The sequence below is a fragment of the Hibiscus syriacus genome, unplaced genomic scaffold, assembly GCF_006381635.1.
Source record: "Hibiscus syriacus cultivar Baekdansim isolate YM2019G1 unplaced genomic scaffold, ASM638163v2 tig00110502_pilon, whole genome shotgun sequence".
Taxonomy (NCBI): domain Eukaryota; kingdom Viridiplantae; phylum Streptophyta; class Magnoliopsida; order Malvales; family Malvaceae; genus Hibiscus; species Hibiscus syriacus.
The window spans coordinates 102,477-125,882 of record NW_024062763.1 but is presented as its reverse complement, the minus strand read 5'-3'; the positions used below and the strand labels follow the sequence as shown (position 1 = coordinate 125,882).

The 23,406-nt window shown below is 38.5% G+C and overlaps 1 protein-coding gene across 3 annotated transcripts; it reads left to right on the top strand.

Annotated features, from left to right (window-relative positions):
• Window positions 1–14,975: 14,975 nt before the first annotated feature.
• On the top strand, window positions 14,976–17,729 carry LOC120129512 (protein RESTRICTED TEV MOVEMENT 3-like). 3 transcript variants are annotated; one of them, XM_039146986.1, is made up of 5 exons: window positions 14,976–15,057; window positions 15,164–15,293; window positions 15,383–15,540; window positions 16,550–16,866; window positions 16,942–17,728. In XM_039146986.1, exons 1-5 carry the CDS (start codon window positions 15,051–15,053, stop codon window positions 17,515–17,517), a joined length of 1,188 nt encoding a protein of 395 aa, XP_039002917.1. In that variant the 5' UTR covers window positions 14,976–15,050; the 3' UTR covers window positions 17,518–17,728. The 3 variants fall into 3 exon arrangements, with proteins under 3 accessions (XP_039002917.1, XP_039002915.1, XP_039002916.1); XM_039146984.1 differs by lacking the exon at window positions 14,976–15,057 and having other exon boundaries at window positions 15,069–15,293; window positions 16,942–17,729; XM_039146985.1 differs by lacking the exon at window positions 14,976–15,057 and having other exon boundaries at window positions 15,071–15,293; window positions 16,553–16,866; window positions 16,942–17,727.
• The last annotated feature ends 5,677 nt before the right edge of the window (window positions 17,730–23,406 follow it).

Sequence of the window (23,406 nt, the reverse complement as noted above, 5' to 3'; positions counted from 1 at the left end):
CCGTCAAGTGATGAAACGGGCTAACACGCCCACAAGTGAATCTCTGTCGTAGGAACTCTTTCCTACAAGTCTTGATTTGCCTAAGCTTGGACCCTATTATCCCTTGCGGCAAAGTCTTGGATCCTATCCAAACTTTGTTTCCCCCGCATTAAAGTTAGGTCTTGCCCGACCTACACTTACTTAAAATGGCAAATCAAACTCAAAAGAACACAAGAATAATGTTGAGATGTACCTTCCCATCTGATTTGTTGGCATTTACTCAAATTTTTGCGTCATCCCTTCTTGCTCCATGAAGTCTGACACTCCCCGCATTGAATCCTTGTCATTGGAGTTCTTTGCGCCATCATGCATCGATACTTTCTCACGGCAAAGTCTGATGCTCCTTTTCGCCTCCTCCCTTCTAACACGAAGGTTGGAGCTCGCTTCCCACCTTGGATATGGGTGGTGTCTGCTCGGTTGTCTTGTCCTTCAACATCTTGGCCCCCTTTGACTCTTATTTATGAGTCTTTGAAGGATTGTTCCTCTCTTGAACATCCTCGGCAAGCCCTTTCTTCGACTCCTTGGACCTGGACAACTCGGTCTGCCCTTGGCCTCTACTTGCTTTGGCAGAAATAAACCGTATGGAGCCAAGTCTCAATGCCCCCTCGATCCTTGGTTCGTCCTCTTCTCTGGACAACTCGATCCTGGGCTCATCCGTCACCTTGGATGACTCGGCTCCCCTCGGGTAATCTTGTAACACTGTTGGCACCTCAAGTTTGCGCCCCTTCGCTTGCTCGACTCTTACCCTCGACTTAGCATCTGTGTCACTTGAACTAGTGCACACATCATCACCAGATCCACTGTCCGGTTCATTGTTGAGTGGACTTACTCTTCCACTTGAGGAACAACATTCCTCATCCTTCGACTTGCCTTCATTGCGGAATCTCTTGCCGATACCCTTGGCTTTTGGCTTTGGTTTGGAAGTCTTGTTCTTCTTTACTCCAAACTCTTTGATGGATTCCGCGGTTTTCAAGGCTTTAGACAGCCCCTTGACTTCCCTTCGCTCCAACACTTTCTGTGCCCACGGGTTTAGCCCAAACATAAAGGTGAAGAATACATCTTCTTCAGTCAAACTTGGGACCTTGAGCATGAGTCTTCTGAATCGGCTCACATAATCCTTCAGTGTCCCCTTATGGCTGAGGCACCTCAACTTGGACCATGCCTCCATCTTGGCATACTGTGAGCGAACATGCTCACTTTGCACCCTCGGCTTAATGGCTTTATCATTCGCGATCGCACCGGGTTCTTTTCTCTGCTCGACTGCTTTGACACCCGTAGTCTCAGCACGTCTCGATCCTGGGCGAACTACTTGACAGCTTGTAGTCGCACCATGCTTGACCCTTGACTCGGCTACTTTGGAACATGTAGCCTCATCAAGTCTTGCTCCTGACTTGATTGCTTGAACACCTACAATCGCATCGAGCTTTCCTCTGGGTTCGGCCACCTCATCATCGACAGCCTTGCCTTATTGTGTTCGTTGCTTGGCCGCATTGATCCCATCAATCGATCCAACTCTTTCCCTTGACTTGGCAGCTTTACTCGTGCCTCCGCCAACTCTTGCTACTTCTCCTTCTCCCATCATCCTCATGATGGTTGTAAGGCGACACTTCTCGGGACATCCCTTATCAAGTGAGGACCATCACAGAAGTAGCATTTCAGCTTTTCCTTGCTCGCCTTCTTCTTTTCCCCGGACTTGGCCTTGTCATTCTTTCCCGATGACTTTCCTTGGCCACGAACAGTCGTTGGCTCAACTTGGCCACTCAAAGAGCTTTCTATACCATCTCCCCGTTGCACCTTTTCCCGGTCTCCCCCATTGTTGACACTTTCCCTGGGTATGGGCCTAGACGACACATCGCTCTTTGGCTTGACATTTGCAAGCTCAGTTGGCGTTCCGGCTACAGCTATGGCTTCCAAAAATCTCTAGGCATCACCTTGCTCTCCCCTGAGCATCGCCCCTGGTCTAAGGTCTTCCAAGAAGGTCTTGAGCGCACCCCATTCACTCATTACTCCCTTGCATATGAGCAGCTCCCTCTTGAGCTCATCCACCTCGTTCTTCAAAGCCATTACCTCAGCTTCCTGGGCATTTCCCCCTCGAACCGTCTCTAACTCGTCGAGAACTCGTTGCATCTCGACCTTGAATCTGCCCTCCATGGACTCTAATCGATCAAGGCGGGACTCCACAACACCCTGGGTCTGCTTGGCATCATCCTCGGCTTGTTCAAGTCTACCGACCCTTTGTTCCCACGAAGTTGAGATATGCTCTAGATTAATGAGCCTCTCTGTGTGGTCAGCAATACATTCCATCCAGTAGGCCCATTTCTCATACAGTGAGAGTTATTCTCCTTGTTCCTCATGAAGACTCTCCTCGTCTTCTTGAGAGAACGTGTCGTCTCGTTCGGACATGCCTTCGGCGTCACCCTTGAGCCTCTCTACCTCGAGAACCGGCTCCCCTTGGTGTGCTTTTGTTGCCGCGAGCATTCCTTGCGAACTCATCACGACATCCTCATGCTTGGACACCGATGATGCTCTTGAGTCCACCAGACTCTCTTCTTGTTTCCCACCATGGCACTCCTTGCCTTTGAGTGCGGAAACTCCTCTTTTCTTGTGCCCCATTTCAATTATTAAATTTAATTGAACGAAGAGTAGGTAAACAGAACTTACCCGGTTTCACACCTTCCGCCAAATACAGTCGAAATGATCATTGCTTTCCCACAACGAAACGCTCTGATACCACTTGTCACGCCCCCAGAACTTCAACGTCTCAAACTGTTGGAATATCAGATTCAAGTTCTGACGGGTCGTGCGGCCTTAGACGCTTTAGATGCTCCTCGGTCTTCTCGGTGACTAAGTAAGCCTTACCCAAGCCTAGTGAGTATGCGAACTCACAAAGGTTGGAACCAAGCCCTCAAGGCTTCGGATTGCGGAAGCTTTAAAACACCAACATGGCTACTCTGAGCCACAAGGTCGGACTATCATGTGGAAGTGCTAACACGAAGGTGGCTACTCCTGGCCACCGAGATAGGCAACAAGAACAAAGAACTAAATAACTCAGAAAGAATAGAGCAAATGCCTCAGAGCTTTATTACTCTCTCACAAAGAGAAGAATGGTATTGGGTGATTACAAATGAGGAGGAGAGCTCTCTATTTATAGGGGAGCTCCCTCTCAATCGATGGCTAAGATCGCTTTACATGAAGGGCTAGGATTGATTCCCACCTAACCCAATCCCTTAAATCAAGGAAATCCCACCTAACATTATCCTTCTAGAATCCTCCAAGGAACGGGCCAGATCTGATGGTTCTTGGCAAGCCCAATAGTCTGTATAATTCTCTTACAGATATCTGCTCACATGTCTAGGTTTGAATCCACGAGCCTCGACAACACTGCCCCCATCACCCTCTTCGCTTCTCTCGGACGCCTCGGAATAATTCCTTCACGGACTTGTTAAACATTCTCCAATAATTGGCTAAGTCTAGTGGTCACGGTAAGCTGGGTCTTCTAATTTGAACCCCTTTATCAGACGCTTACACCAATGTCTCGGACCCAAGTTTCTAGCCCGTGACATTCTCCCCCACCGAACCTAGCGACGCCCTCGTCGCTGCACTCGACGATCTTGGGCAACACCATCTTGGAAACTCTTCAGTGCCTCTGCTTGTCGCGGTTCTCCCATATGAACTGCTTGCCTTGGCTTTTGCCTCATGTAACTTCCCGATCTATTGCGCCATACTTCACATCAACTTGGTTGCCTTTCGACGCCTTCGCTTGCTCACGTCCTCCCATAAGGACTCAGCCTCCCATAATGGCTGTGTTTGCTTCGGCTCTTACCGTCAAGTGATGAAATGGGCTAACACGCCCACAAGTGCATCTCTGTCGTAGGAACTCTTTCCTACAAGTTTTGATTTGCCTAAGCTTGGACCCTATTATCCCTTGCGGCAAAGTCTTGGATCCTATCCAAACTTTGTTTCCCCCGCATTAAAGTTAGGTCTTGCCCGACCTACACTTACTTAAAATGGCAAATCAAACTCAAAAGAACACAAGAATAATGTTGAGATGTATACTCCCATCTGATTTGTTGGCATTTACTCAAATTTTTGCGTCAGCCCTTCTTGCTCCATGAAGTCTGACACTCCCCGCATTGAATCCTTGTCATTGGAGTTCTTTGCGCCATCATGCATCGGTACTTTCTCACGGCAAAGTCCGATGCTCCTTTTCGCCTCCTCCCTTCTAACATGAAGGTTGGAGCTCGCTTCTCACCTTGGATATGGGTAGTGTCTGCTCGGTTGCCTTATCCTTCAACATCTTGGCCCCCTTTGACTCTTGTCTATGAGTCTTTGAAGGATTGTTCCTCTCTTGAACATCCTCGGCAAGCCTTTGCTTCTACTCCTTGGACCTGGACAACTCGGTCTACCCTTGGCCTCTACTTGCTTTGGTAGAAATAAACCGTATGGAGCCAAGTCTCAATGCCCCCTCGATCCTTGGTTCGTCCTCTTCTCTGGACAACTCGATCCTGGGCTCATCTATCACCTTGGATGACTCAGCTCCCCTCGGGTAATCTTGCAACACTGTTGGCACCTCAAGTTTGCGCCCCTTCGCTTGCTCGACTCTTACCCTCGGCTTAGCATCTGTGTCACTTGAACTAGTGCACACATCATCACCAGATCCACTGTCCGGTTCATTGTTGAGTGGACTTACTCTTCCACTCGAGGAACAACATTCCTCATCCTTCGACTTGCCTTTATTGCGGAATCTCTTGCCGCTACCCTCGGCTTTTGGCTTTGGTTTGGAAGTCTTGTTCTTCTTTACTCCAAAATCTTTGATGGACTCCGCGGTTGTCAAGGCTTTAGACAACCCCTTGACTTCCCTTCGCTCCAACACTTTCTGTGCCCACGGCTTTAGCCCAAACATGAAGGTGAAGAATGCATCTTCTTCAGTCAAACTTGGGACCTTGAGCATGAGTCTTCTGAATCGGCTCACATACTCCTTTAGTGTCCCCTTATGCCTGAGGCACCTCAACTTGGACCACGCCTCCATCTTGGCATACTGTGAGCGAACATGCTCACTTTGCACCCTCGGCTTGATAGTTTTATCATTCACAATCGCACCGGGTCCTTTTCTCTGCTCGACTGCTTTGACACCCGTAGTCTCAGCACGTCTTGATCCTGGGCGAACTACTTGACAGCTTGTAGTCGCACCATGCTTACCCCTTGACTCGGCTACTTTGGAACATGTAGCCTCATCAAGTCTTGCTCCTGACTTGATTGCTTGAACACCCGCAATCGCATCGATCTTTCCTCTGGGTTCGGCCACCTCATCATTGATAGCCTTACCTTGTTGTGTTCGTTTCTTGGCCGCATTGATCCCATCAATCGGTCCAAGTCTTTCCTTTGACTTGGCAGCTTTACTCGTGCCTCCGCCAACTCTCGCTACTTCTCCTTCTCCCATCATCCTCATGATGGTTGTAAGGTGACGCTTCTCGGGACATCCTCTTATCATGTGAGGACCATCACAGAAGTAGCATTTCAGCTTTTCCTTGCTCGCCTTCTTCTTTTCCCCGGACTTGGCCTTGTCATTCTTTCCCGATGACTTTTCTTGGCCACGAACAGTCGTTGGCTCAACTTGGCCACTTAAAGAGCTTTTTATACCATCTCCCCGTTGCACCTTTTCCCGATCTCCCCCATTGTTTCCACTTTCCCTGGGCATGGGCCTAGACGACACATCGCTCTTTGGCTTGACATTTGCCAGCTCAGTTGGCGTTCTGGCTACAACTATGGCTTCTAAAAATCTCTGGGCATCACCTTGCTCTCCCCCGAGCATCGCCCCTGGTCTAAGTCCTTCCAAGAAGGTCTTGAGCGCACCCCATTCACTCATTACTCCCTTGCATATGAGCAGCTCCCTCTTGAGCTCATCCACCTTGTTCTTCAAAGCCATTACCTCGGCTTCTTGGGCATTTCCCCCTTGAACCGTCTCCAACTCGTCGAGAACTCGTTGTGTCTCGACCTGGAATCTGCCCTCCATGGACTCTAATCGTTCAAGGTGAGACTCCACAACACCCTGGGTCTACTTGGCCTCATCCTCGGCTTGTTCAAGTCTACCGACCCTTTGTTCCCACGAAGTTGAGATATGCTCTAGATTAATGAGCCTCTCTGTGTGGTCAGCAATACATTCCATCCAGTATGCCCATTTCTCATACAGTGAGAGTTCTTCTCCTTGTTCCTCATTAAGACTCTCCTCGTCTTCTTGAGAGAACGTGTCGTCTCGTTCGGACATGCCTTCGGCGTCACCCTTGAGCCTCTCTACCTCGAGAACCGGCTCCCCTTGGTGTGCTTTCGTTGCCTCGAGCATTCCTTGCGAACTCATCACGGCATCCTCATGCTTGGACACCGATGACGCTCTTGAGTCTACCAGACTCTCTTCTTGTTTTCCACCATGGCACTCCTTGCCTTTGCGTGCGGAAACTCCTCTTTTTTTGCGTCCCATTTTAATTATTAAATTAAATTGAACGAAGAGTAGGTAAACAGAACTTACCCGGTTTCACACCTTCCACCAAATACGGTCGAAACGATCGTTGCTTGCCCACAACGAAATGCTCTGATACCACTTGTCACGCCCCCAGAACTTTGACGTCTCAAACCGTTGGAATATCAGAGTCATGGTCTGACGGGTCTTGCGGCCTTAGACGCTTTAGATGCTCCTCGGTCTTCTCGACGACTAACTAAGCCTTACCCAAGCATAGTGAGTGTGCGAACTCACAAAGGTTGGAACCAAGCCCTCAAGGCTTCAGATTGCGGAAGCTTTAAAACACCAATATGGCTACTCTGAGCCACAAGGTCAGACTATCATGTGGAAGTGCTAACACGAAGGTGGCTACTCCTGGCCACCGAGATAGGCAACAAGAACAAAGAACTAAAGAACTCAGAAAGAATAGAACAAATGCCTCAGAGCTTTATTACTCTCTCACAAAGAGAAGAATGGAATTGGGTGATTACAAATGAGGAGAATAGCTCTCTATTTATAGGGGAGCCCCCTCTTAATCGATGGCTAAGATCATTTTACATGAAGGGCTAAGATTGATTCCCACCTAACCCAATTCCTTAAATCAAAGAAATCCCACCTAACATTATCCTTCTAGAATCCTCCAAGGAACGAGCCAGATCTGATGGTTCTTGGCAAACCCAATAGTCTGTATAATTCTCTTACATATATCTGCTCACATGTCTCGGTTCGAATCCACGAGCCTCAACAACACTGCCCCTATCGCCCTCGTCGCTTCTCTCAGACGCCTCGGAATAGTTCCTTCACGGACTTGTTAAGCATTCTCCAAGAATTGGCTAAGTCTGGTGGTCACGGTAAGCTCGATCTTCTAATTTGAACCCCTTTATCGGACGCTTACACCAATGTCTCGGACCCAAGTTTCTAGCCTGTGACAATATGCTAAAGCTTTAGGGGGTTCACTAGGGTATTAAAGTAGCATAAAAATATCTTTTTTATCTCATAAAACATAATTTGATCATAATATAAAAAATAAACCCTAAAATTCTTAATTACTAAAATCTTAGCCAAACTTCATACTTATGATAATCTTAACACTTTAAAAAGATTAGAAATTCACTACCTTGGAGTTAGAAACCCGAAATGAAGCTCCTTGCTTAACCCAACTCCTTTTCTTGGTCACTTGGATGAAAAATCCCCACTTTTCCATAGCTATACTTAAACCGAGACTTTGTTTTAAGAAAACAACGTTACTAGGGGAATTATGAACAAAAATTATACATGAAAAAGGCTTAAACTCTTACCTTGGCTTGACCTTGAAGAGGAAGAAGATGAGAATAAGAAAAATGGAAGAAAATGAAGAGGAAGGGGAAAAACCCTCGTCCAAAATCCTATACATCCCTAAATTATATCTTAAATTTCCATAAATGGTATAATTTCTCATTTGGTCCCTTGCAATTTATCTCATAATTAAAAATCTCCTTTTATGACTAATTGGGCCCAAATCCAACCCAATTAAACCCAACAACTTAAACCATAGAATCTACGAGGTCCACTTACCTCTCGGATAAACCCAAAACTACTAGCCCAGAATTTGGGGTGTTACATATACACCCTAACTTATACAAGAATCAACTATCATAGTCATGTTTTTTACAAGAACAAACAACAAAAGATCCTTAATTTCAGCAGTTTATATCCGCAAAGAGAGTCTTTATCCTTAAAATAAAATATTTGGAGCTAAAATGCTAAAAAAGATAATAGGAGTCTTTTGTTTTTGATGAAAATAAGTGGGTTGTTAGACTAATTACAATAATTGTATTATGATGTGACATTATATGTATTATTGTTATTTCCAATCCTGGCAATTTGTAACTAATACTCCTTTATGGAAGAGGAGCAAAGCAACCTTGGACTTGGTTCATCCACCCAAATCCCTCCAAAATGTAAGGAAGATCCTTCTATATTATCATTTCAAAAACATTTACAAGCTCTTGACGATGAAGAGCTTAAGCAAAGATCAAGTAGATCAAGCGTAGAGATTGGCTGATTTTTTAAGGTTTCCTTTCTCCATGGAATAAGAAAAAAGAGGTTGGCCTGTTGAGTTAATCAAATAGTTCATTTCTTTAGCTTCAACATTATGAAAGATTTTTTCTTGTCCTAACACTTCCATTGGAGGGATTCCGTATTGATTCGGATCAATTTCGGACAAATAATGTAAGATGATATCGACCAATTTGTTACTTTTAGAACTTTAGTAAAGAATGTTTAAATACATCTTTGCCCCCCTGATGGGATTTGAAGAGGCTCAATTGAACAACCAAAAAGGCACAAGGGGTGAATAGATAAAAAAATGATTAGGGAGTAAGGAGAGCAAAAGATAAAAAAAAATTTGGCACAAGGATTTATAGTGGTTCAACTTATCAACCAAGTCGACATCCACTACCTTAGCTCCTCACTAAGGATTTTCTAACTAATTCACTAATTTGTTATTTCTTTTTCAAGGATAAAGAGATAACCTTTACAACTCCCTATCTTTTGAATTGAATAAGATAGAACCAAAACCCTTTACAAAAGGAAAAAGAAGTAAACAAATAAACCCCCTCAAAGGTAGGGTGTTTATAAGAATTAAGCTCACACAAACACAATATTTACAAGAGAAATGAAAATAAGAATGAAAAACTCTTCTCTTGTGTTTGATTACTTTGATAAGTGTTTATAACCCTTCTTCAAGTGTCCTCAACTTGTTTTTATATGTTGGAATGTTGTTGTGATCATTTCTAGTCGTTGAGAATGTTTTGGAGCCGTTGGGGATCAATTTTCGTGCAAAATAAAACTGCCCAGAACATAGGGTATCGATACTCCTAAGGAGTATCGATACCACCTTCATTATTTTTAAATCAACTAGCCGTTACTAGTCGTTGGGGCCTGATAATATCGATACTATGCCTATGGTATCGATACTACTATACAGAGTAGTATCAGTACCCCTTTGGGTATCAGTACCATTTTTGCATTTTGTAATTTGAGCATTGTTGGTAGTATCGATACTACCCAGTGAGTATCGATACTACCCAGTGAGTATCGATACTTCCCTTACCTTTGGTATCGGTACCATATGAACAATATCAGTACTACTTGTCCAGAAAATTATTTTGTGTTCAATTCCACTTTTAAATGGACTTTGAATTATTTTTGAAAACTTTGAAAAACTTTGAATAAATTCAATTCAAGTCCAAAAACATTTTTCCTTAATTATTATATCAAAATATAGTTCAACGATCTCCCCCTTTTTGATATAACAAAACATTGAAAAATTGTTTTTGGCAAAACTCCCCCTTAATAAAATGTTTAATGAAAAAGATACTAATTGTTGGAAAATATGTGAAAGTGTTTAGCTCTCCTTTTTCATTAAGAAATTGAATTTTTCAAACCATAACTTCTCCCCTTTTTTCTAGATAAAAAAGAATTCAACTTTAAAGTTCAAAAATAACTTTGGAGAGTAAGTGATAAATTTGACATTAAAAACCATTTAAAAAATCAAAGCTCGTCCTCAAAAAGTACATTCCAAACAAAAATTAGCTTTAACATCTTAACACTTAAACAAAATTGAATTTCAAAAAAAAGTAAAGAACATGTTAGTAGCACATGAAATTCAATATATCCAAGTCTAAAATACTTTATGCAATACCAGTAATTGAAATTAAGTATATGTGCATAGAGCTTTCAAAAATGTTATGCATTTGAAGAATTTGATATCAATTGTTAGAGAGATATCTTTAACATTTAAAAAAAACATGCATAAACATTTAAATTTAGGTCAAAAAATTAAAATTTGTAAAAACAAAGCATTTGAGAAGTTTGATATCAATTGTTAGAGAGATATCATTTGCATTAAAATCAATTTTGACCAAAATTCATTATGATGAACTAAAAATTATTTAAAATATCCATCATAAAACTTTTTCAATATAAATGAGATTAAAAACAATGCATAATCATTTAAAATCAAAACTCATGCATGCATAAACTAAATGAGCAACCAAATAACCAAAATAAAAGCATTAAGCTTAAAGGTTACCCATTCATTTTTCAAGTGTGTCTAGAGCATCTTAATTTCTTCATTTTCATCACCATTGCTCCCACACACCTACAAGAGACATTTATTTGGATTTTGGTATCCAAATTGCTTTGGATCCTTGGACGTTAGTTTTAATTCCCCTTGTTCCCTTAGGAATCCATACTTGTCTAATTTTAAAAGATTTTCTTTTCTTTATGGGACAAATATGTTCCAAATGACCATAAAAATGACAATGTGAGCATTTTGCCATTTGTAAACATAATGAGTTGCTTTTAGAAATTAATTCTTTTTCTTTTGGTAAGCTCTCAAGCTTAATTTTCAAATCAAAATTTTCTTTTTCTAAATCATTGATTTTAACTTTTGAAAGCTCTAAATCATTTTTCAAAATTTCATTTTGATTTTTAAAATCAACTGTGGCTTTCAAAATCAAATCATTTTCAACTTTAAAATTTGAAATTAATTTCTTATATTTGGAATTCATGGTCTCAAATTCCAAATACAACTCATTATAAGCATCTTGTAACTCATAAAAAAGAATGTGAATTTAAATCATTTGAGTTAGAAGATACCATTGAATCTCCTTAGATGACTATGAGGCATAGGTTTGCTACTTCATCTTCATCATTGGAGTCATATTCATCACTCCAATCTGCCACAAAAGTCTTTTTCTTTGATGATCCCTTCTTCTTTAGGAGAGGGCATCATACTTAACATGCCCGTTCTTTGACAATTGAAGCATACCGGGGGACCCTTCTTCTTGGTTGATTCATTCTTCACTTTCTTGGAAGACATGAATCTCTTGAACTTTTTGAAGAGCTTGGTCATCTCTTCTTCTTCATCGTCTTCATCCACCTCTTCACTTGAATCTTGATAGCTCTTATTGGTGGACTTGAAGGCAATGCCTACCTCCTCCTCCTTCTTGTTTTGCTTCTCTTCATCTTCTTCATATCCCTTTACCATCAACTCATGAGTAAGAAGATAACCAATCAACTCATCGAGAGTGAGAGACTTTAGATCTCTAGCTTCGATAATCGTCGTCTTCTTCGATTGCCAAGACTTTGGAAGAGAGTAGATCATCTTCCTCACAAGCTTCTCATTGGAGATTACTTCTCCAAATCCCTTGAGACCATTGACAATCACAGAAAATCTATTTGTCATAGCTTTTGATGTTTTCATCGGGTTTCATCTTGAAATTTTCGTAGTTATGGTCGTGAAGACTTATCTTGGTTTCCCTCACTTCATCGGTTCCTTCATGAGTGACTTGGAGCTTTTCTCATATCTCATTGGCATTAGAATAAGAGGATAATTTTCTATATTCATCAGGGCCTAATGCACAAAAAAAGAATGTGCATAGCCTTAGCATTGAGTTGGAACTTTTTCTTCTCTCCATCACTCCAATCGTCCATCTCGCCGGTTGGATTGGTGTACCCTTTCATGAAAGAGTTCCAAGCTCCTAGATCATTTGCTTGAATGAAGAGAATCATTATATTCTTCCAATAGGCAGAATTTTCTATTGAAGTAGGGTGACTTGTTGATTGGGTGTGAATCTTCAATATAGTAGGCACCGAAGGTTGAAGCAATTTCTTTGTCGGTTGTATCGAAAATCGGTAGAGCTTCTTCGAGGATTGTCTAAAGGTGGTTAAACCTTCTAATGGGTCAAGCTCTGATACCAATTGATGAGATTTGAAGAGGCTCAGTTGAACAACTGAAAAATGCATAAGGGGTGAATATATAAAAAATAATTAGGGAGTAAGGAGAGCAAAAGATAGAAAATTTTGGCACAAATATTTATAGTGGTTCGACTTATCAACCAAGTCTACATCCACTACCTTAGCTCATCACTAAGGATTTTCTAACAAATTCATTAATTTGTTCTTTCTTTTTCAAGGATAAAGAGATAACCTTTACAACTCATTATCTTTTGAATTGGCTAAGATAGAACCAAAACCTCTTTACAAAAGGAAAAAGAAGTAAACAAATAAATCTCTCAAAGGTAGTGTGTTTACAAGAATTAAGCTCACACAAACAAAATATTTACAAGAGAAATGAAAATAAGAATGAAAAACTCTTCTCTTGTGTTTGATTGCTTTAATATGTGTTTCTAACCCTTCTTCAAGTGTCCTCAATTTGTTTTTATATGTTGGAATGTTGTTGTGACCGTTTCTAGCCGTTGAGAGTGTTTTGGAGCCGTTGGGGATCAATTTTCATGCAAAATAAAACTGCTCAGAATAGATGGTATCGGTACTCCTAAAGTGAGTATGGTACTATCTTTGTTATCTTTAAATCAACTAGCCGTTACTAGCCGTTAAGGCATGATGATATTGATACTATGTCTATGGTATCGATATTACTATACAGAGTAGTATCGGTACCTCTTTGGGTATCAATAACATTTTTACATTCTGGAATTTGAGCATTGTTGGTAGTATCAATACTACCCAGTGGGTATTGATACTTCCCTTACCTTTGGTATCGGTACCATATGAACAATATCGGTACTCTTTATGAGGTATCGATACTGTAAAAATATTATTGATAGTACTTGTCGAGAAAATTGTTTTGTGCTCAATTCCATTTTTAAATGGACTTTGAATTATTTTTTAAAACTTTGAATAAATTCAATTCAAGTCCAAAAATATTTTGACTTAATTGTTATATCAAAATATAGTTCAACACCCCCTAAACTATATCTTTTGTACCGAGTTGTCCCTTAAAGTATTTTTCGAACGTTTTACCCCATTAACTTTAAATCGTTACATCATTTACCCCAAAATAGTTAATTTAGTTAAAAAAAATTCACTAACCAATTAAAACATGTCACACATAATTTATTTTTAATTTATTTTATATGAATAAATAAAAATCAATTAAAAATAAAGCTACATAATATATAAAAAAACATGTCACGCCTCATCCACCACCGTCCACACTCCTTTTCCCCAACTCCAACACCCATTTTAATTACATCTTTCATTCCAACATCACCGAAAGGAAGATGTTGAACTTAAATTTTCTTGGTGAATAAACTTCTTAACCCTTTGTTCCTTTTCAAAATCCAATGAATAAAGTTTTTTTTATTAATTTTCACGTGTATTGAAAAGAGTAAGATCAAAGATTTGAATTTTGTTCTAGTTGTTGCTCATCATTTTCTGTCTTCATCAGCTTGGTATGAGTCTGATTCCTTTACCATTAGATCTTGCTGGGGAACATCATTCAAAGAGCTGAGTTTTTTCTTGAATTTGATTACTTTTCCTTTAAGATATGTTTATCGATTTTGGAATTCTTTTTGAATTAGTTCTTATGTCAAAAAAACAAAAGTAAAAAAGGGTAAAATCATGAACAAAAATGGAATCATTTCCAATTTTCTTGTTCTTTTTTATAGTCTGCATTTCGAATCGAACCGACATTGAGCCTCCAAGACTTGGAACTATCATGGCTGGTATTGGTGATAATGTTTCTATCATCGAAGATTGGATACCTCCAACTTCGAGTACAAGGCCGTTTTTCGCAACTATCATCGAATCGATGGGTCGTTAATTTATAGGGGAGTTGGGGTTGAGGAAAGAGGGTAGTGTTGATGGAAGAACAAGGGTAATTTCGGTAGTTTACTTATTTTATTTTATTAATTGATTTTTATTTATTTAGATAAAAGAAAATAAAAATTAAGAGATGATGTGGCATGTTATGATCGGTATGATGATTTTTTTAACGATATTAACTATTTGGGGCAAACGGGGTAATGATTTAAAGGTGATAGTGTAAAATGTCCCGAAAATTATTTTAGGGGTCAACTCAGTATAAAATGTATAGTTCAGGAGACAAAGGTGTATTTAAGCCTAAGGAAAACAAAAACTTACACAAATATTTATTACTATTTTTGTAATTTACCCTTTTTAATTTTATATATTCAATGTCACATCCGCATATATTCAATGTCACATCCGCAATTCGTTGAAAGTTCAAATGACAATTAACCTTAAATAAAAGCAAAATTAATAACATATTATATTTTTTTAATTCAGTGAATAAATGTATACAAAACTTAAACGAAAATAATAATCCTATAGTTTATTCTATTTTTTAATTAATTATTTTTCACCAATAAGACCATGACTTGTGTCATCTTAATATTGATATAAAAAATTGAAAATATGAGAAAATCATTACATGAAGGTAGGAATGGAACTTGGGATCTCATGTAGAACCTCTAAGTCGCCTATATAATTCTGTAAGTTCAATCTGAATTAGTTGATTTAGATACCAATAATTAATTAAAAAATAAATTAATATTGTTTAAAAAAAACAATATTTTTCACAAAAACCCAAACCCTATTTATATTGTAACTTTTGGAATAAAAGGACTCGAGTCGTCAATATTTGATCAAATTTGGAACCCTAGTCTCCCTCTCCCCGTTCTACAGTTGACCACAAGATTACTCAATCATGGAAGGTATTCTTAAATATGTATAATCTTTCCCTGACGTTTTCTTTTGCTTTCTCACTTTCTAAATCCTACGCTCTAGTCTCTGTTCTCACGTTTAAAATGTTGAGTGCAGTGTGTAGTAAGTTTCAGTGTAGGGATATTAATGAAAAACTAAGGAAGTTCACATGGAGGATTGACAACTTCTCCACTATTGAAGACAAAATGTATTACTCTGAGGATTTTATTGTTGAGGGAAACAAATGGTAACTTTGATCTTCATTAACGTTGTTCTTGTTTTGATTTGCATTGTATCTCCCATCAGTTATATTTTGCATACCTACTTGTTTGGCAGGCGGATTACTATCTATCCCAAGGGAAACGGTGCAGATTATTTGTCAATTTACTTACGTGTTGCAGATTCATCAACTTTGCCTTCTGGGTGGAGTGCATATGCCCAATTCGGATTTGCCGTCATCGATCAAATCGATCGGAGAAATTCCGTTTCACAAGGTATTTTGTTGCAGCAATCACATTTCTGTAAAACAAACAAAACGATTATGGTTGTTCGAATTACTTCCTTTTACAAGACAGCTATACTAATTCGCTCTTAAAGAGGAAGAAGAGTTGAAAAAAGAGTGGTAACTTCTTGTTTGCTTGTAGATATTTCAAAACTACCAAAGTAATGAGCTGGTGTGGTTGTTTGATATGTGTATAGTTCTTTGATTCTAAAGAATTGGATATACTTATGTGAAAACTTATCTATTTGATTTTTCCCCGTTTGTGAACTTGTTTTATTTATTTTCATACAAAGATGGTCATAGTATAATAGGGGAAGGGTAGCTGATATTTGGGTCATTTGTTGAATGTTAGCTCATAAGTGCTGCATGAATCAATTGTGTAATTCAATTCCTTTTGTTATTTACTCAGTCTCTTCTTCACATTCATCAAAGTCTCTTTGAATTCCTTGTTCTGCTTCTTTTTCTGTCACAATATGTTCTTGGCTATTGCTTTCTCTTATTCCGTTTTGCCTATTTTGCATTTATCCTTTTTGGGGACCGAGTATTTATTTTGTATGTTTCCCTTGGTCCTGGCCTCACTATGTGGTGAATGCTTGAGCTTTCCATATATGTACATGTAGAGAAATAGAAAAGATAGGCCAGAATCAAATGCAATATAAACAACACACGGAACGGAGTCACGTGGGTATTATGCATTCATCTTCCAAGCGTTATCCTCAACTGCTTTTTTACATTTACACCGGGGCTACGCATCATATGACGAGCTATCCGGCTGCGAAGTTTCGGATTCATATTGGTTGTATAGGTTGAGAAAAAGAATTGGAGTCTGAATCCAATCTCCCATTTTCCCCTAATAGCTCAGCTTGTTTGAGGCTTCGGTATGGTCTAGACAGTCAAAGACCATAAGCCAAATATTTTATCCATGCCATTTTTTCTTATTAGAATCTGTTTCTATCTTGTTTAGTCAAGTAGTTGGTGATGATACATACTCTTACTTTTAGCAGTCGCTACTCGTGAGTTCAGAGCAGAGGAGGGGAATGGTGTCTTCGGCTTCACGTCATTCTTACCTCTTAATGAATTACGTGACCCTAAAAGAGGCTATCTTGTCAATGATGCATGCTTGGTTGAAGCCTATTTTTCCATTGATAGGACTAAAGCTTTGATTTCACATGAACTAATGGTCGAAACTGATTTGGATAAACTTAAGACCGAGGAAGCTATATGTGCTAAGGCAGCCATAGACAACCAGAAAACTATGATAACCGAGCCTGAAGAATTAACAACTCCTCCACCAGCTCAGCCTTCTTGCCAGGTTGAGGTAAGTAAGCCAAGTTAGTTGTTAATATTATTGCATATATTACTTATATCATCACTTTCTTTTCCACCATTTTAGGCCATTGAACCTGAAGAGCCTACTGATGAAGATATGAACACATTTTTCACTAGCTTAGAGTCTGAGCTAAGTTGTAGAACTGTTTTTACTCAAGAAAAAGCAAAGGAAGCACTGGCTACAGTAGAGGAAGCCCTGAATAGGACCCCAGTTAATTTTTACTGTTTTTGCAAGAGTTCTCCAAGTCATAAGAAGGCATTCAAGATCCTAGCTAGCTTTTATTGTTCCTCTACCACTCTTACAATGAAGCAAAAAAATGTGCTGTCAGCCATGGAGCAAAGCTTGCATGAACTAGCTGATCGAGCAATGAAAGCCAAGCGGGACAAGGATCATCTTACTGAGAAGGAATCTGTCAAGCTGGAACTTACTCTTAATTTGGACCTTAATCTAATCAGATACAAGGATATCAAATCGGAGGTGAATCGGATCGAGGAAAATCTTGTTGCCCTTAATGAGCAAGTTGAAGAAGCACACAAGGAAAGGGAGAAAATGCTGGCTGAAGGGAAGGGGATATTCTCAAATTCCAAGAGAATAAAAAAAGGAGTTGGAAGCATTGGGAGAGGAACTGGCAGAGTGTGAAGCCGAAGCCAAGGTTGCCGAGAAGGAAGAGAAGACTGTTGATGCTGAATGGAGAAGAATCAAACATTTCTTCTATTCTATAAAACCAAAGATCTAAAAGCTGCCAAGGGAACTTTATAGTATTGTTATTTTGTGCAAGACTTTACACCATCTACATATACACTTGTTGGGATGTAAACCATTGAACAAGTTCGTTTCCTCTCCTTTCTCTTCATTAAATGCCTTTTTGTTAAACTGAATGGTGTGAGCGTTTAACGTCAAATGATTAAAAATATCATAAATATGATACATAACAAAATTAAACACAATTTAAAAGATTCTTTTTCCTATAGTCTAAATATATATATATTAGAATTTACTTATACAATGTAAAATTATGTGATTTTACATTGATTTAAAATCATTAAATTAATTATTTTATAATGTTTAAATTTTTATGTTTTAGTTTGATATAATTTGATTGTTAATTATTAAAATACTATTTTATCTTTGATATATATATAAATATTTCAAGAATTAAAGATTTTTTGGCAAAAAGACACATGAGGTCCCTAAAATTTAAAAAAAATCAATGTAGCCCTCATCCTTTTTTTTATCAATGTGGTCTCTAACTCCAAAAAAAAAAATTCAATGTGATCGTTTGATCAACATTTTTCGTCGTTGATCAACTGTTCCGTTAATTCATGTTAGGTAAATTACACCATTTATCACTCAAATATTTTTTTCTCTTTTTAAAGTTTTCAATTTCAAAAATCTTAGAGACTTCAGAGATTAAGGTTGTAGTTAACCCATTTTACCCCGTTTCTCTAACTTATTCCCTCTCCTCCCCACCGCCGCCGCATTATTGCTCTCCTCCTCACCCCTTTAACTAATCAACGAGCAATAAAATGAAATGCAAATCAACCACAAAACTAAAGGAAATAATAGTACAAATCTAGGATCATAATAATTCATAAAATGATACTTTAGACAACCTTCACGACTTAAAAACCTCAAACTCAAATCTAAATTAGTTTCCAACTTCCAATTTCAGTGATTAGTGGCTGGAGTACACCGACAGTGATATCAATAAATCCAGTGAGCTTGGGAAAATGTTGGTTGATCGGTCCTCTTCCAGTCGTCCTCCTTCTAATCCCAACTCGAAGCAGCAGTCACAAGTTCTGCAACCTTCACGTGCTTCCTCTTCTTCGCAGCCCAACAGTGGATCCATGCGATCCGGATCTAACTTGGGTACCATCAGGAAATCGTGGGGTCCCATGCCACTTCAGCCAACCGGACTAATCACTCCGGGTCTGCTCAGCTCCTCCGGGGTCGGAATGCTCGGTCAGGTCGAGCAAACGGGTGGTGTTTTCGGGAAAGCATGGTACGGTCCCGGAGTGACGAGTCTCGTGGAAGGTGTGAGATTTGGGTTTAGGGTCTCCAAGGCTGTGATTGGGTGGTATTGGTGGTGGTAATGATGGGGTTGTTGGTGAGACCGTTTCTGATTGTTGCCGTGAAAAAAGTTTAGTGGTTGGGTTTTGTCGTAACCGTCTTTCGGTTGGTTCTCGGAATTTGGCTTCGACTTAGGAAAAATGTGGATTGGGAGTCGTCACCGATCATTTATTTAAAATAAATGAGTTGATCGGATATCCTATTTCTTACATGATCTGCGTCTTTCCAAAGATGTGTCGAGTTCGGGAGTCGGTTACAGTCAAGGAAGGATTAACACCCTTGAACCACCCTTTCGGTACTACGTAATTTCCAGTTGTCTTTGATTAAGAAAATTACAAGTTAAATTAAAAGATAAAATTTGATCCGAATTACTTACCATTTATGAGTTTACGAAAATACCCTTAAAAAATTAAAATAAGATATTAAAAGAAAATAATAATAATAAAAGAAAGTAACAAAACTAAAGAGTAAACCAAGAAAATAAATGAAACCAATAATAATAAACATAAAATAATTGGATAAAACAAATATAAAAAAAATGAAATTGAATAAAATAAAATAAATGAAGAAAAAAATATATATACAAAAAAGAATAAAAAAAGGTAAAGTATTTTTTAAAAAAAGAAAAATAATAATAAGAGCAAAGAAATTAAAAATATAATGAAAATAAATAAATAATATAAATAAAATAAAAAAATATATAAAAATATAAAAATGTATGTATAATATAATAAAATACTAAATAGTAACAATAATAAATAAATAAATAAAAAATAAATATACATATAATATTAACTAAAAAAATAATAATCATAGAAATATAAAATAAAATGAAGTAAGAATATATATATATATATATAACGCTAGGAAAATATAGTAAAAAAAATTTAGTAAATAAGTAAATATATATAAAAAAATAATAATATAATATATATTATATATAATAATAGGAAAATAATATAATATAACACAAAGAAAAATGAAAAAAATAATAATAAATAAATATATATATATATATATATATATATATATATATACATATAAATAATAAGGGTTAAATTAAAATAAAAAATGAATTAGGGGGTCAAAATTAAAAGCTAATCGAAGGAAAAAATGATAAAACATGCGGATCCACACGACCCGTTTATAAAAATCCGAATAGTTTTTCAAAAACACAAGCATCGGGGACTAAATCTACAAAAATAGATCTCGAAAACGCCCCCGTTCATCGGCCAAAAACACTTCTCTCATTTTTCTTTCGAATAAAAACACAGCAAGGGTAAGGAAAAATAACATGCGAAGGTATGAACTTTACCTTTTAAAATATAAATGCTTTGAAAAATGGCTATGAGTTGCTTGTAATTTTTTTGCTTGGTATTTCGTATATCCTCTTCTGTTACAATAGTGAGTTACAATAGCTATTTATAATGCTTGTAGATCCTATCTTTAAAAGTTTAAATAATAGTAGAACTCTATCCTATTTTTAGGAGTTTAAATCCTAGCAAAATTCTATTCTATTTTTAGGAGTTTGAATCCTAGTAGGACGTAAAGGTGTGTTGACAGCTGCCCCTCTTTGCCCATAGTCGTGTAACGGGGATAGGGCAAAGATTAAAAGACACTTTTCATTCAGTGGAGTTGAAAATTGACTCTGATGTTTCAATAACTCCATGTCGAATTGAGTTACGGACGACTCCTCCATCATGAAATCGAGTTCATCTTGAAATGATATGAAATTGAAGCCGTAGTTTAGAATTTGAATCAGCACGTGGCTTCCCGTTGCCCTTCAGTCTTCTTCTCGGTTTAAAGACCTTGGATCGGAATCGAACTCAGAAATCTTCATTGACAAATAGCTTTTTCTTGACTTAAGCTATGCTTCTTGAAAATGGTTGCTTGTCACTAAGGCACGGCTAACCCAGGTCCTCTTCTCGACTTGAAAACCTCGTCTGCAACCGGAAAATAGTGTGATTGATGTGTCATTGAGCTGAATGGAATCGAACTTGATAATTTTTTATGGCAGATAACCCTTCTAGCCTTGAGTTATGCTGTAAATGATGTGCCTTGGAGTTGAGCGTAGTCGAACTCGAAGGTCTTTGTTGACAGATACTCCTTCTTTGAGTTGGATATCCTTCGTCGTGAAGTTGAAATCCAATCTAAAGATGGATGATGCTTGTGTGCACGATTCCCTTCGTCGTGAAGTTGAAACCGCGGGTGGCCCCTTCGTCGTGAAGTTGAGCCTGAAATTGGATATCCTTCGTCGTGAAGTTGAAATCCAAGTAAGTAGCATTGTTCCGAGTCCAATATCCTCCGTCGTGAAGTTGAAATTGGCTCTGGAACCGGGAAATTATTTGTTGACAACCAGTCATCCATTCGTTGTGAAGTTGAACTTGTGTTGTCTCGAGTCCAATATCCTTCGCTGTGAAGTTGAAATTGGCTCCGAAATTGGGAAATTGTTTGTTGACAACCAGCCGTCCATTCGTTGTGAAGTTGAACTTGTGTTGTCTCGAGTCCAATATCCTTCGTTGTGAAGTTGAAATTGGCTCTGAAATTGGGAAGTTGTTTGTAGACAACCAGTCGTCCATTCGTTTGTGAAGTTGAACTTGTGCTGTCTCGAGTCTAATATCCTTCGCTGTGAAGTTAAAATTGACTCTGAATGAAATTTTGTTGACAATCAGCCGCCCCTTCGTCGTGAAGTTGAGCTTGTGTTGTCTTGGGTCCAAGATCCTTCGCTGAGAAGTTGAAATTGGCTCTGAAATTGGGAAGTTGTTTGTTGACAGTCAGCCGCCCCTTCACTGTGAAGTTGAGCTTGTGCTGTCTTGAATCCAATATCCTTCGTTGTGAAGTTGAAATTGGCTCTGAAACTGGGAAATTGTTTGTTGACAACCAGCCGTCCCTTCGTTGTGAAGTTGAACTTGTGTTGTCTCAGGTGGCGCGATATCCTCCGTTGTGGAGTTAAAATCGTGGATGTGTGGGAACTATATCCTCCGTCGTGGAGTTAAAATCGTGGATGTGTGGGAACGATATCCTCCATCCCCTTCGTCGTGAAGTTGAGCCTTGACTTGAATATCCTTCGTCGTGAAGTTGAAATCCAAGTATTGTGAAGTTTGGCTTCGAGTTAGATATCCTCCGTCGCGAAGTTGAAATCTACTCTCGAGTTGATTGTGTAGCTTTGAGCTCAATATCCTTCACTGTGAAGTTGAAATTGACTCTAGCTAAAGCCTGAAAATGTTATGCATATATGTGATGAGATGGATGCAATGCTCTTAGGTATGCCTAAAATGCATATGCAACATATGTTATTTTTGGGCTCAGGATTGAAATCTCGATCTCCGGTTGCTTTTCTGGAATCTTAGTTCTGGAATCCTCAAGTTCTGATCCCTGATCTTGAATTCTTCAAATGTTCAAATCTGATGTGCACATTCTATTTTTTGATTTGAAAAATGCTTCTCGACCATCCCAAATATGTGTCTGAGCTGAGTGTAACGGTTCAGATGATGCTTCAAGAGAAGTTGTCTCGAAAGAGATAGAATTCGTTTCAAGGGAAACGATCTCAAAGATATTTGTTGTTTCATGAGAAACGGTCTCAAGGGAGACAAAATTTTGTTTTAAGAAAAACTGTCTCAAGAGAGACAAAACTTAGTTCCAAAAGAAATTGTCTCACGGGGAGATGAAATTAGTTCCAAGGAAAACATATTCAAAGATTTTGTTTCAAGGGAAACTGTCTCAAGAGACAAAATTCATCTCAAGGGAAATGTTTTCAATGTTTATGTTTTAAGAGAAACTTTTTCAAAGAGAAACGATTTCAAAGGTTTTTTCTAAGGGAAACTGTCTCAAGGGAGACAAAGTTTGTTTCAAGGGAAACTATCTCAAGAGAGACAATGGTGGGCACGATTCCCTTCATCGTGAAGTTGAAACCGTGGGTGGCCCCTTCGCCGTGAAGTTGAGCCAGGAATTGGATGTCCTTCGTAGTGAAGTTGAAATCCAACTTAAAAATACGAACTGGATCGGTTCTGAATTAGCTCTCGAACTCGTCTGAAGTTGATTCTAAGATCTGTCGATCTTTCAATATGTCAAATTGGTTGAAATGTAGCTTCTTACTGTTGAGTTAAACAACCAACATCAATCTTTAAAGGTTCTTTTGAATCGAGTATCCATCGTCTTGAAGTCGAAACTTGACTCTAAAAGCTGCAAAAATTATGTATGTGGGAAAATATGACAAATATTATGTTCTAAAATGTATGCATAAGATGCATGTAACATGAATTGGTTATGTTTTATCTCCTGAAAAAGGTTTGATAACTCGCATTAGGATATTGAATCCCCAAAGATGCCCCAATATCAAAAAATGCCCCAATATTTGATGTTGAATCTTCAAAGATGCCCCAAATGTTCCTCATTTCTTGCTTCAACATTGATTATGAGCATGAGTTTTGTGTCTAAGAGTCACATGTCATTTACCAA